The sequence below is a fragment of the Dromaius novaehollandiae genome, chromosome W (assembly GCF_036370855.1).
Source record: "Dromaius novaehollandiae isolate bDroNov1 chromosome W, bDroNov1.hap1, whole genome shotgun sequence".
Taxonomy (NCBI): domain Eukaryota; kingdom Metazoa; phylum Chordata; class Aves; order Casuariiformes; family Dromaiidae; genus Dromaius; species Dromaius novaehollandiae.
The window spans coordinates 64,685,755-64,700,087 of record NC_088130.1 but is presented as its reverse complement, the minus strand read 5'-3'; the positions used below and the strand labels follow the sequence as shown (position 1 = coordinate 64,700,087).

Genomic DNA, 14,333 nt, shown 5'->3' with positions numbered 1-14,333 from the left:
TTGTTTCTCAAGAATAGATGATGGCTTACTGCAGGGCTGATACGACATTTATCTTCATGAGTGAGGAGGTTGATTGTGTGGCCCAAAGGGCAGTAGTCATGGCTGGTGGGCACCCAACGGGAATGAAACACACCCCATAAAACTCTCTCTATTTTTGTGTCTACGTGATGAAAGCTCCTTATTCTCTGGATAGTCTGCAGAATACACTTAATGCTAAAGAACAGTTTTCTTTGAACATCAGCAAGAGAAAGGAGATAAATCCTTATACTTTCTGGCATAAGACGATCTCACCCTACTGTGGGAAAGGAAGAAAATTCCCTCATGAGAGAAATTTCTTGAATCTTTTGATTTCTCCTTGGTTCCTGCCAGAGACAGCATCCTGAATTGGGTCGGCCTTTAATTTCATACAGTCTGGCACTGCTCGTATTCCCCCTCTTCTGCAAAAGAATTTTGGCCTACAGGTAGGACATATCCCCTGGAAAAGTCCAAATTGGTAGAAATGTACACAGTGCTATATTCTTGTGCTTCTTGTCTTCAGTTTCATACATGTTTCTTTTTAAAACTTCACCTTCTAAAATGGTATGACATCATGAGCCACGTAGCTTACACAACATCAACGTACCAAAGAGTTTCCAGCTCAGTGACACATCACCTCCAGGCTGAGAATGTGGCCCCGGGCAGAGCATCTCCTAACACAATGATGAACATAAACATCCACCATCTTCCTCTGCTGTGCTTTTGAATGGACAGGGCACTGTCAGACTCCTTGCTGTTGGAAAACTCTAGGTATGCACCGAACGTGTCCTCTGCATATTGAAACAGAATTGTTTCAGTAGCAGCCTTGGATGGTTTTTAACTGCCCTGACAAAGCAGTTTATTCTTTCACAGGGAACCATCTAAATAGACTGTTTCCCCATACAAAAACTGGATCCGTACTATATATCTATCAAAGGATATATATATATAGTATACATGTATATGTATAGTATAATGATTTGGTCTAGGATATCTGGATGGCATCACATTTCATCATCTGGATAGTATCATATTCATCCAAGTGTCTGTAATCCAAATTTTATATCTAGTGTTTTTCTTAGGTTTGCTTTCCGTATAAAGAAATAGAATTATTTGTCGTTGAAGTAGCAGTCTGGGACTCTGGAAATCAGGATTAAATTCTTTGTTTTGCAACAGATTTTCCATTTGAACTTCATGGAATTCTTCAAATTAGTTTGTCAGAACATTTTACAGTGGTGAATACACAACTGATTGCTCTGTTCCTCAGTTTCTCATTTGAAAAATAGGGATAATGTTATTTCCTTTCCTTTATTTCCATTCCTACTTAAAATCTTAGTGTTGCCTGTTAGACCTTATTTGTGCAGCTCCTAGTATAATGGAAGCTAGTAATAAAAATACCTTCCTCCCAAAAGAGAGATTTCAAAATGAGTAGTGGTATACAATAACAAGAACTTAAATCTGCATCATGTTAACAATTTAATGGCTATAAATAAAAGATTATCACCATGTTCTCAGGCCTTTCATAGCATTCTTTTAGGACTATATCTGTGAGGAAATAAGGATAATATCTTTGGCCCACTTTATTTATCAGTCCTTGCTCTGTGTGTTTTCCAATCACTGCTGCAACATAGACTCAAAGCGTATGAATTTTTGTCACTTGGTCTATGTTTATTTTTAAGAGATAGAAAAAAAAAAAAAAAAAGAAACCGCACAAGGCAATAATTCCATTGTTCAAGAACCTCAGCCAGGTCTGACAGCTGGTGAGGAGAAAGGTCAGCTCTTTCTGACTTTTGCAGTGGGCAGGAGGGAAGTACGGAGAACGTGAAAATCAGAAAGTGAATGAGGTGTCCCCTGGGACAAAATAGATTACTTTAGGGTGAGGGAATGTAGAGAGAATTTCTTTTTTTTTAAAGTGCTGTCCAGGAGGAACCTGAGTGACCTCCGAAATGTCAACGAGAAGAACAGAAGCAGCCGAAGTAGGCAGCTACTTGCTGGAGAATTTTTGCAGATGCAGATGATGGTGCACAGAGCTATGGCAGGTCTGTTAGGTGGTAAGACTGTTGGGACTGACCTGGCATGCATTGCATCTGCTGGGAACTCTGCTTTGATTTCACCTGGGAAGCTGGGTCTTATTTGGATTACTTTGCAAAGTAAATGGAGCTTTATAAATTCTGCAGAATGTTTTCAGTGCACAGTCATTCAAAAGCCTAATGAATCCACTGCAGCATCGCTCAGCACCCCTCAGAGCTTGTTGTCTACAAAAAATCTGAAAAATTGAGTTTCACAGGCACGAACATTTGCAGTTTTTTTTTCAAAGTGGGCAGGTGACTTTTCTAGTTGACAGGTTTGTGGACAAAACATCATCTATGGACAGGTTTTTGCAAATGTGCCATTACGGAGTTTCTTAAATCCTCTTCTGAAGTATCTAGTACCGGCCACTGTTAAAGAAGAGATGCCGGAGCAGATAGACAGCCGTCGGGTATAACAATCCATGTGTTCGGTGGAGGAAACTGCATCAATATTGATGCCTTACAATATGGCATCCATTGGCAAGACTTTTGGTCACTATGACAACATGTAAAATACACGTGGATAGTTCTGAATTAGGGACAACCAGCTTAAACTAGCTTATTAAGAGGAAGGATGGTCTTGTGGAAAGACACGCTGACCACAGCTCTAAGGGTGCAGATACTGGGCCTGGCACTGGCTGGCCTCCTCCTCCTCCTCACACCATTCCTTGTAGTTAGCGGCTGCAGCAGTGCTGCAGTCTCTTGGCCACCCTGTGACCCATGCTGGGCTGTAGGGTCAGGCTGGCAGAAAGAGGCTTAGATGTCAGGAGGCCAACTACCAGGGATGCTCCCAATTCACTAAGCGCCCTGCTACCTGGCCACCTGGTTATTTCTGTGAGACATGGTCTCCCTTGCTGGAAGAAGAATAAACTTGAAATCGAGAGCAAGGCTAGTTAGCACGAGTGCTGCCCTACTGTGGCTGCTTCTGGATGGGTGTCAGCTCCCTGTCTCTGCACGGCACTGCTTTATGTCCTGTGAGGCTCAAGAGCATGGTCAGGAGGTTGAGTGGGTGCATCGGTGCTCCAGCTGTCTGCACCTGTAAAAAAACACCAACAAGAACCTTGCCAATCTGTGCAGTCTCACAGTAGCCTTATAGCTATCAGACAGGTTTACCTGCCATGGAGACTGGAGTTGATGTCTGAGGAACATGGAGATGGCAAAACACAAATTTGTCCCAGTCCATCTTGGTGGCCATGGCCAGTACAAGCCCAACCTTACAGACTAGAGCAGGTGGAAAAAACACTCTCCAGAGGAAAAGAAAAAGGACATGCAGTCAGAGCATAGGGAAGACTGGGCAGTACAGCCCATACAGACATCATGCATGTGCTGTGTAGCAGATAACTACATACAAGTAAGGATTATTTCACCACACAGAGATGCTTTTCTGACTGTGGAGCATTCAGCAGCATGTGGGTTAATTTAGCAATGTCTCACTCAGAGCATAACCAAATGTTCCACTGGTTGCTGTCGCGGCCCGAAAGGAGTCGTTCAGGACGACCTCCCTCCCCTTGGGGCCAAACGACCAAGTTCGTGATGCCCTTGGACTGAATTAAGGTGAAACGACACCAGCCAACCGGTTTTAAGATTTATTAACACAAAGATAAGGCATGTGGTCAAATAGGATAATTCAATGGCAAATACTGCAACTAGCTAGACAAAAAACAGATCTTACCAACATTCAACAAAAGAGAGGGGGAAAGAGAGAGAGAGAGAGAGAGAGAGAGAGAGAGAGAGAGAAAGATATCACCACCCGTGGATCCAGCGGCGTCCTGTTGGTCCTCTTCCTTTGGGAGTCTCGGCAGTGGGGGGGGGGGCTCCCGTCTGGTGGTAGGTGGCTCCTCTTCACCCTGGGTGTAAGTTTTGGTGGTGTGCGTGCAGTAATTACAACTCGAGTTGGGTCCGACCCTAGGTTAGCTCGGAATGACACGCGTGCAGTGGTTACAGCTCGAGTTGGGTACCTCCAAAGAGGGACCCTGAACAAAGAGATCCCTGGGCAATTATAGCTTTTTCAAATTAAGTTTCCCACCCCCCCACGTGGTAGTTCAGACCAATAGTAATTTTTGAGTCTGGGGTCTCCTGCTCCTTATTGGATCTCATCGTTGTTCCTAGGCAGGCTGTTTCTTTTCTCCCTTATCTTTTCTGTTGCAGTTTCTGCAGACAGGTGTGCCTTCCTTCCTATAGGTGTGTCTTCCTTCCTCGGGTCCCACCATCATCTCTCAAGGTCTTGACAAAGAGGTGGTAACTCCAGCAATTAGCACCGTTTCAGCAGTGCACAGGAATGCAAATTGCTGGTAACGCCCTTATCATTCCCGCCTGCAGCAGCTCTGGGCCCTTTCTCACTGTACTAGGGAGTGCGGCCTAAGGCTTCAGCAAATTTAGCCACTCATGCCAAGCAGGTTTTATAGAAGTTGTGCTAAAAACGGACAATAATTTACAGTCCAGCTCCCAAAGTCTCTGCCCGATTGCGGTCTCGTTCAGTGCAGGCTCGGTGTGTTCTGGGTGGTCGCAGGGAGACCATCTCGGGGGTCGCAGCAGCCCAGTCCTGTTTCCGCCAGGGACAGATGGCTTGTTCGGGGTTATGGCCTGCCTGCACCCCATGCACCAAGAAATGTTTAAGGCAAAAAATTCATTCATCTGTCCGCCACACCACCCCGTGACTTAAACATTGATTGGTACGTCTCCTTCCTGAAGTCTTCATGGCCTTCATCCACAGTGGTGATATGAGACAGAGAGAGAGATCAGAAAGAAGTATAGAAATAGTAGAAGTGCGCACAGTAGTCATGAACAATTATTAACAATATCTACTTTTAACAATAATATGTCCAAAACTAATCAATTTTCTGAACAATAACTTCTTTTGACAATAACATATCTAAAGAACAATATCTTAACATATCTAAAGCTAACAATAACATATCTAAAAATAACCACACCAAAATGTGTCCCAGGAAAAGTTTGAGGATTTGCCTATGGCTCTGGGGAGTCATTGGAGAAAGGTGATCCTTTACAATGACAATTGTGAGGCAAACAAGGGCATATTAAAAGAACAGTTACAGCAATAGCCAAAGAACAAGTACTGCAACATGAACTAACATAGCTGTGTATAACATCTTCTTTTCCATTCTTCTAGTATAATCCACCGATGTATCTGTCGTCCAAGTTGTGACGGGGCGTGTGTGGGGGGTACCTCTTTCTGTTATCCTCAGGGCTCCAGCGTCGCAAGGATGGTTGGGGATTGTTGACTGCGGCCCTCGTGGTTGATGCCAAGGCTGATGGCCGTTGTGGCGCATGCGTGGTTTGAGCCTGGGTACTCTAGTCACCTGACGCGTTTTATTGTTTTCTACCCACTAAGTTCCGGTGGGTCACCAGGACCAGTTTTACAGAATAGATAAACATATCATTATAGCAAATCACAGAGTACCTCCTATGGTTTCTTTACAAAAAATATTTGGATTATAGTTGTCCTGATCTCTATTGCCTATCTCCTCGCCATTCTTCCGTGTGTAACCATGCACTCCACCCCGTGAGTTAAAAAGGTTCCTCAGCCTGGTCTTAAATTGCTATTTCAGCCTTAGGGACATCGATTAGGCCCTCCTCGTCCTCCTCCTTTGGTAGGGGAGCATAATTAGTCAGTTGGACCATTCGTATGTTAACAGTTTTTATTATAGTTGATTTTACACAGGATATTGCTATGCTTACGATAATCACAACTGCAATAAACATTATCACATATTGTATCAAACTTTGAATCCAACCAGTGACACTGAGTCCAAACCAACTAAATATTTTTGAAAGCCAATTAGAATTCATTGATTCTTGGAGCTCACGGGTGTCTTTTGCCACTTGTCGTATCCTTTCTAGTTGGTCATTAAGGTCCAGTGTAACATTAGGGATATAGATACAGCAATCAGTACTGGAGAGGTTTAAGTAACCACAAAGCCCATTTTGATGTACCATCATCAAGTCTAGTGCCATGCGGTTTTGAAGAGCCATTTTTGATGTGGCTTGCAGTTGCTGATTAAGCAACTGTATACTAGCTTCAGTAGCATTAGCTAGTTTTCCTACTTGATAAGCTAACTTACTTAACCATATTCGCGTTCGCGTGGTAGCAGACCCAAAGCCCCAGAATCCTTCCATTCCCCAGGCTATGCGGGTGGCTACCCCTGGGTCTTGCCACCCTTCTACATCTCCGTCCAGTGTTATTTTTGCCCGTTTCATGCGGGATATCCAGTGGGGTCGGATAGGAGTCCGTTTCCACACAGGACATAATGTTGGGAGTCCCAAGGTACATTGGAGGTCAGGTAGCCCAGCCCATAAAGAAGTATACATATTACCATCACTGCAGGCCCAGATCAAACCAGCCGGAGCGTCACCAGAGGCAACATGACAGTCATTAGGAGGTGCAAAATTTTCACTCACTGATTTGTATGCTATGCTGTGATTTCGGCACAAACAGCCCATTTTTAAGGTGATATAAACTGGCCAATAGTATTCAACCCAACCATATTGTTTCCAGTTAGAGCAATTTATTACATTTTGGCAAGACCACAACGCTGACTTGTTTGATACTGGGGCAAAAGAGAGTCCTGGTTCGAATGGCGTGAAACCCCGATAGTCTAATCCAAACCAGGCACAATTACTCTTGGGCTTTTCCCTCTTGGGACAATCTTGCCCTCTGTTCCATTGAATGCACCAGGTTGTATTTATTGGTTGATTATACTGTAGGACATTAGTTGCTCGCCCCCAAGGTTGTAAATCTGTAGTTCCCCACGGGATCATATTGCAGGTGAAAGTTACGTTTAAACCTCTTTCGTAATATGTACAGTTTGTGCGATTGATGGTGGAAAAATTAAACGGTTGATCAAATTTCACGGGAACTCGCCTTCTATCTGGGGAATAAGGATTCACTATTTCAAGGATACCCCGGGTATTCCACAGTCTCAGCAGACTGCCTGCTATGTCTGTGGGAAGAATACCCATGGGAAGGGGGTCTTCTACAGATTTAGGCATAGGCAAGCAGGCAGTAATACTAGATTCATTTAGGGAAGTTGCAAACCCCTTTACCAAGGCTAGGATTAAGTTATCCTCCAAACCATGGGTGGCTTGGATTGATAAAGTTCGCTTATTTTTACCTTGGGTGTAATCCTGATTCTGGTGGTAGGTTTGCCATAGCACATATAAGCATATTAAGACAAGAAATATCTTTCCAACATAGGTCAAGAATGCCATTCTTGGCTGTTGTGTTTTCAACAATAAAGCTAATTATGATCGCAGCACACAATTACAAAAAAAAAAAAAGATAAAAATAACTATTATAACTACCACAGGTAGTACCCGTCGAGGACACTCAGGCTCAACATAAGACAAGTCTTCTTCCCTAGTGCCCTCTTCCTTTTCTTCTCTTGGTCCTGTAAAGGGAAGGGAATCAGGTTCGGACCTCACAGCCCGACCACACTTTGACATTGTTGACCTAAAAGGAAGGGAGGATCCACCTGGTATGGATTCTGTGATCTTTCCCATGGGCATCAGTAGCTACCCATGCATACAGATTTTTTGAAGCTTTCAGTACTAGAGGTATTTGTCCCACAGTGGGTAAGTCCACCAGAACCGGTTGTCCCGGGTAATACAAGGGATTCCTTGGTTTCTTATTCTCCGTAGTCCCAGGTAAGAGGGATGGAGGATTAGGGCAAAAAGCAGTGAGTCTGGGGCAGCCATTTACTCCCCATCGTCCATTGACCTTAGTTACTGCATCAGATATTCGTCGCGCCCATCCAGGATTGTGTGGTCTCAGGGTTCGTTTTAAGAGTCCGTTTGTACGTTCTACAATACCGTTTGCCTGGGGATAATATGGGGTATGGAAAATCCATTGTATCCCTTCCTCTCGTGCCCATTCTTGGACTACTCCGGCAGTAAAGTGGCTACCGTTATCTGATTGGATAACTCGGGGTTTAGGAAAACAACTAAACCATGATTTCAGACTGTTTACTGTATATTCCCCTGTTGCTCGCGGGACAGCTTCAGCTTGGGTTAATCCTGAAATTACCTCGACTCCTACCAATACATGCCTCTTCCCTTCTGAGAGGCGAAAAGGGCCGATGTAGTCTATTTGCCAAGTGTCCCACAGCCCCTTATTGTCTCTTAAGTGTAGGGGTTGGTCCTTGAGAGGGTTATGTCCTTCTAATCGTGTACGGCATAGGCCGCATGCTGAGATAACAGTGTTACATAGCTCCCTAGTCACAGACCATCCCCTGCTGACTGCCTCTTTATAAAGGTCTTTACTTCCAGAATGGTCTCGTTTAACATGCAACCATTCTAACAGATGTTCCCATTTTTCCCCTTCTGCTTCTGCTGCTAATGTAGCTAGGCGGGTTAGCGAATCTACTTGGTTATTCAAAAGGTGAGCGGGGTGGTTTCCTGTTTGGTGTGCAGCTACCCATCCTACTAGGAAAGATTTCTGTTTGGCAATGCTGAGAATTTCTTCCCATTTCTCTCGTTGCCACACTGGTATTCGATTAACTTCCCACTGGTTTTGCTCCCAGAATGGGAGCCATTCAGTACATCCCTTGAACACAGCATATGAATCGGTGTAAATGAACACTGGTTCTGTGTTTTCTGCTTCTCGCTTTATCACACTCCAAACTGCTATCAACTCTCCTACCTGAGCACTCCCCTCCCCTTCCGTTACTATCCGGTCTCCTGAATCAACATGCAATGCTACTGCTCGGTATTTCCAGACCTTACCTTCTCTTTTAGAGGAGGCGTCAGTAAACCATACATTTTTTAGTTGGGATTCAAAAGGAGGAGCAGGTTTTATAACAGAAGGAGGAGGTTCCTGATCTGGGTGATCAGGAGGTGCATCCTGTATTTGAAGCATCTTAGGTGTACCCTCTTCTACCTTGTGTGTATGGTAGTAGTGATCTAACTGCGCATACCACTTCCTTACTGTTTCTCGTTGTGCAACCCCCATAGGAGGTGGAGTTCCAGCTAATATTGGCTTCAAGACCTTAAAGGGTCCTCTTAAAATAATCGATTGCTGTCGTATGACCCTTTCAGCTTCTTGCAAAGCCAGGCTAACTACAAAGAGGCCCTTCTCCCAGGCAGAGTATCGCTTCTCTGCATCTTTGAAACTGCGTGAGTAAAAACCTACGGGGCGAGTCGGACCTTCAGGCCCACGTTGCCACATATGTATAGATAATCCATGAATTGCAAAACCCCACTCAATATGGAGTGGATCTGTTGGGTGTATTGGCCCTAAGGCTTGATAAACCCCAGCCTCAAAGATTAACAATTCTAAGGCTTCCTCATGAATTGGGGTCCAATTCCAGGTAGCCTTTTTGCGTATCAAATCATATAAAGGACGTGCTATGATGGAAAAATCTGGAATGTGTTTTCTCCAAAATACCAGCAGGCCTAGGGCATGTTGTAATTCCTTCTTATTTCCAGGCATCTTTACTTGTTCAAGGGAGGTTAAAGTCTCAGGGGGAATACATACTGCTCCTCCCCTCCACCAAATGCCTAGGAATTTCACCTCAGAAGAGGGAGGCTGTATCTTTTCTGTCGGAATTTGGAGTCCTAAACTTTCCAAATGGCTAATTATTTCAGATTGGGTTTTTCCCACCGCAGTGGCATCAGAGCCGCCAACCAATATATCATCAATATATTGATATACTTTGACCCCTTTTTCAGGCGTGATTTGAGCAAGCTCTTGTGCCAGTGCGTAGTGGGCAATGGTTGGTGAGTGGCGGTATCCCTGGGGGAGACGTGTAAAAGTGAATTGCATACCCTCCCATGTAAAAGCAAAACGATCTCTATCTATTTCCTGCAAGGGGACCATAAAAAACATGTCTTTAACATCGATGGTTGCTAAAATTTGATGGGCTTGCTCCCGTATAGTTGCAATCAGTTCAGCTATATTAGGCACAGCAGCTGTTAAAGGACCTGTATTGGCATTCAGACGCCGATAATCAATTGTCAGTCTCCACTTTCCGTTTGGTTTACGGACTGGCCATACAGGGGAGTTATAAGGTGAGTGAGTGGGAATAATTATCCCCTGTTCTCGTAATTCAGTTATTACAGGGGCAATTCCCTCCCTTGCTCCTAATGGCAGAGCATAGGGTTTGACATTGGTTATTTTTGAAGGAGGAAGTGCGGGTGCTGACTGAAGCAGCCTCATCGAGGCTACAGGGAGGCCAAACGTCCATTCTTTTCCTCCCGAGTCTACCCAGGCACGGCCTTTTAGTAGGTCAAGTCCCATAATATTTGTTGGCAAATCTCCTAGTATCATTGTGGTTTCAACTGGAGATTCATCACCTGGCAGCCAGCATTTAATTCGGGCTGTCGGTTGTGGCTTAGAATTGCCAAAAACATCAGTGACCCAGATCGGTTTCTTATCAGCCACTATCCCATTGTTATCAGCAATATCCTTCCGAAGAGCTGATATCTGGGCCCCAGTGTCTACTAAGAAAGTAACTGGAGTTTTAAAGGGCCCTAGTGGGAAAGTTATCAACAAGTCTCCTCTGCTGTTTTCTGTGAGCCTCCTTAAGTGGACCCACTGGCCATCCCCCGGCTCACTTAAAAGGGACGGCTCAGGGGGTTTCCCGACTCCGAGGGTTTAAAATCAACCACATCAATTTCCTGCGGTGCAGACGGGGTTACTACTCTAGGTTCTTGGGATAAGGGAGCAGGGTCTTTGGGATTTGAGGAATATGGGGTTCCCCTTATCCTGTCCCAACTTCTTACCAAACTTTCCAGGTTGGGAGTTGGTAACCTATCCATGACTTCTCTGGGAATTCCCTTTGAAATGCCTTCTGCCCATAATAATTGTCTCCTGCTATCCGACACCCGTACCATTTTCCCAGGATGTGGGTGTTGCAGTGATTTATATTGCCTCCCACTTTCCTCAACTCTTCTTATTTCTGCTTTATGCTTTGTTTCCCCCTGGCCAGTGAATCCCATACGCCTTCCGTAATTAATTAGTTCCTGTGCCACTTCCCCCCAAGTCATGTCAGGGGAGCCTCCCCTTCGCCTCGGTCGAGGAGTTCGTAATCGGTCTTGCAGCTGAACAGCATAAAGCTTTAAAGCATCAGGAAGTCCCCTGATCAGAGGATGTAACCTCTCGGGGTCTGCCACACACTGCATGGGGGAGGGCTGCTGCGGAAGCAGCAAACGGTCATGCATCAATTGGAGGCAAGCAGTTTTCTGCACGCTTTCCAAAATGTGGCCCGCTGTGGGTGTTTTAATAGAAAAAGGGTCTCCTCTTTCCATTGGGTCTAATCCTCCTGCCCAGTAGGCTACCCTCTGGGTCAAGGACCATGGTTCCCTATTATCATTTGTGGTTAGGAAGACTCCGGGTCCCCAATATCCTCTAGCCTCATCTTCGCTCAGCAGAATGCGATCCCCCCCAGTGAGGGAGACTCTCCACACATACTCAGTTTCAGTTTCCCGGGAGCCCCGGGAGTATTTTTCCTGTATTTTAGCCAAGTCCTGAGGGGAATAGGGGATAATACGCGTGGTATGTTGTTGAATACCCCCTTGACCATTATCAATGGTTTCAGTTTTAATCAAGGGTCTCATTACTATGTTCCCATCTCCAGGATAAAAGAGGTTCCTGCTCTCTTCTAATTCTTTAATTGGATATATGGATTTTAGATCAGATGCCTGTTTTCCGTCTAGTTTTGCCAAATTCGAGAATCCCAGTTCACTATCATCAAACCCCCGCCTGTTTTCTTCCAGTTCAGACCGCAGGATTCTCTCTCGGTCTAATGAGTCCGATAAGATTGTTTGAAGTCGCTGAGTATGGTTGCGCTCAGCAGCGAGTTGACTTTGCAAGTTTCTCACCTGTTCTTGCAAAGACTCAATTGTCTCTTTGTCTCGACTCCGCGAGTTTCTTATCTGTTCTTGCAAGGACTCAATTGTCTCTTTATCACCTTGCCTCTCCCTCTGGGCAGCAATTAGTGCCGCCCCTAAAACAGCACAAACTGTCGCTTTTCCTTTCCCGGTTTGTAGTTTTCGTTCCTTTGCCAAAAGAGTGATCCTATCTGCCACCGCCTTTGAGTCATGCCAATTGTTTTGGGCCCAAGCCATGCCAGGAAGAGAGGGCAGGGCTTTATAGCCCTTCAATTTTTCAAAGAGAGGATTATCCTCCATTGTCGGATCCTCAAATCGATCCCGACAACAACTATCACACAACACAAAAGGAGACTACTCCAAATTATTCAGCCTACTGTGGGTTCACGTACCCAGTGCGGATCTTTACAACAAGAGCCTCTGTACTCCAAATTATTCAGCCTACTGTGGGTTCACGTACCCAGTGCGGATCTTTACAACAAGATCCTCTGTACTCCAAATTATTCAGCCTACTGTGGGTTCACGTACCCAGTGTGGATCTTTACAACAAGATCCTCTGTACTCCAAATTATTCAGCCTACTGTGGGTTCACGTACCCAGTGTGGATCTTTACAACAAGATCCTCTGTCCCCGCTCCTGGCAGGCACTTCCCAAGGAAGGGGCCACGCTAAGGGCCCTGGTCCCTTCTGGTAGGTTCAGTATCTCAAGGGCATCCTGCCGACTACGCCAATTATGTCGCGGCCCGAAAGGAGTCGTTCAGGACGACCTCCCTCCCCTTGGGGCCAAACGACCAAGTTCGTGATGCCCTTGGACTGAATTAAGGTGAAACGACACCAGCCAACCGGTTTTAAGATTTATTAACACAAAGATAAGGCATGTGGTCAAATAGGATAATTCAATGGCAAATACTGCAACTAGCTAGACAAAAAACAGATCTTACCAACATTCAACAAAAGAGAGGGGGAAAGAGAGAGAGAGAGAGAGAGAGAGAGAGAGAGAGAGAGAAAGATATCACCACCCGTGGATCCAGCGGCGTCCTGTTGGTCCTCTTCCTTTGGGAGTCTCGGCAGTGGGGGGGGGGGGCTCCCGTCTGGTGGTAGGTGGCTCCTCTTCACCCTGGGTGTAAGTTTTGGTGGTGTGCGTGCAGTAATTACAACTCGAGTTGGGTCCGACCCTAGGTTAGCTCGGAATGACACGCGTGCAGTGGTTACAGCTCGAGTTGGGTACCTCCAAAGAGGGACCCTGAACAAAGAGATCCCTGGGCAATTATAGCTTTTTCAAATTAAGTTTCCCACCCCCCCACGTGGTAGTTCAGACCAATAGTAATTTTTGAGTCTGGGGTCTCCTGCTCCTTATTGGATCTCATCGTTGTTCCTAGGCAGGCTGTTTCTTTTCTCCCTTATCTTTTCTGTTGCAGTTTCTGCAGACAGGTGTGCCTTCCTTCCTATAGGTGTGTCTTCCTTCCTCGGGTCCCACCATCATCTCTCAAGGTCTTGACAAAGAGGTGGTAACTCCAGCAATTAGCACCGTTTCAGCAGTGCACAGGAATGCAAATTGCTGGTAACGCCCTTATCATTCCCGCCTGCAGCAGCTCTGGGCCCTTTCTCACTGTACTAGGGAGTGCGGCCTAAGGCTTCAGCAAATTTAGCCACTCATGCCAAGCAGGTTTTATAGAAGTTGTGCTAAAAACGGACAATAATTTACAGTCCAGCTCCCAAAGTCTCTGCCCGATTGCGGTCTCGTTCAGTGCAGGCTCGGTGTGTTCTGGGTGGTCGCAGGGAGACCATCTCGGGGGTCGCAGCAGCCCAGTCCTGTTTCCGCCAGGGACAGATGGCTTGTTCGGGGTTATGGCCTGCCTGCACCCCATGCACCAAGAAATGTTTAAGGCAAAAAATTCATTCATCTGTCCGCCACAGTTGCTCTTGAGTTACTCTGTGTCTCAGGTGTACTCTTCAAGTATTTTAAGAGGGGTAATGATTTTTTTTCCTGGTAGTGAGTACATCCAGGCAGATATAATTTTAATATAAAAGGGAAGTTTACTAGAATAGAATTTAAGAATATTAAAAAGGGATTTGGTTCCGAGAGAAATATTAGCAGTAAAGGCAAGGATAAGGATTTTGGAGAAATTTAATTAAAATTTAATCTTCTTTCTAATTAAATTTCCTTTTAATTAAACTTAAAATTAAATTCGCTTTGTTTAATTGGAAGAATTTAAAAAGTATTACCTTAGACTGTCAATCATTTTTTGGTACTATAAAAAAATAGTTTACCCTGGTTTGTCTTGTTTAAAAGATGAGATTTCACACTGAGTAAAAAAAAAAAAAAAAAAGTAAGTAATAAAAACATAACATTTAAATGTAAATCAATTTACTCCTCAGTTATCTTCTTCCTTGCCTCCTTCCC

The 14,333-nt window shown here is 44.9% G+C and overlaps 1 protein-coding gene across 1 annotated transcript; it reads right to left on the bottom strand.

The window, feature by feature from the left end:
- Positions 1-3,657: 3,657 nt before the first annotated feature.
- LOC135324159 (uncharacterized) lies at positions 3,658-13,832 on the bottom strand. Its single transcript, XM_064499764.1, has 2 exons — positions 12,949-13,832; positions 3,658-7,492 (listed from the first exon to the last, which is right to left on the bottom strand). The coding sequence occupies exon 2, from the start codon at positions 7,311-7,313 to the stop codon at positions 5,637-5,639; it is 1,677 nt and encodes a 558-aa protein (XP_064355834.1). The 5' UTR covers positions 7,314-7,492; positions 12,949-13,832; the 3' UTR covers positions 3,658-5,636.
- Positions 13,833-14,333: the final 501 nt, after the last annotated feature.

What these genes read in the sequence shown, in the direction of transcription:
- LOC135324159 (XM_064499764.1), bottom strand. Translation starts at nt 7,313, where the DNA reads ATGGCATTCTTGACCTATGTTGGAAAGATATTTCTTGTCTTAATATGC.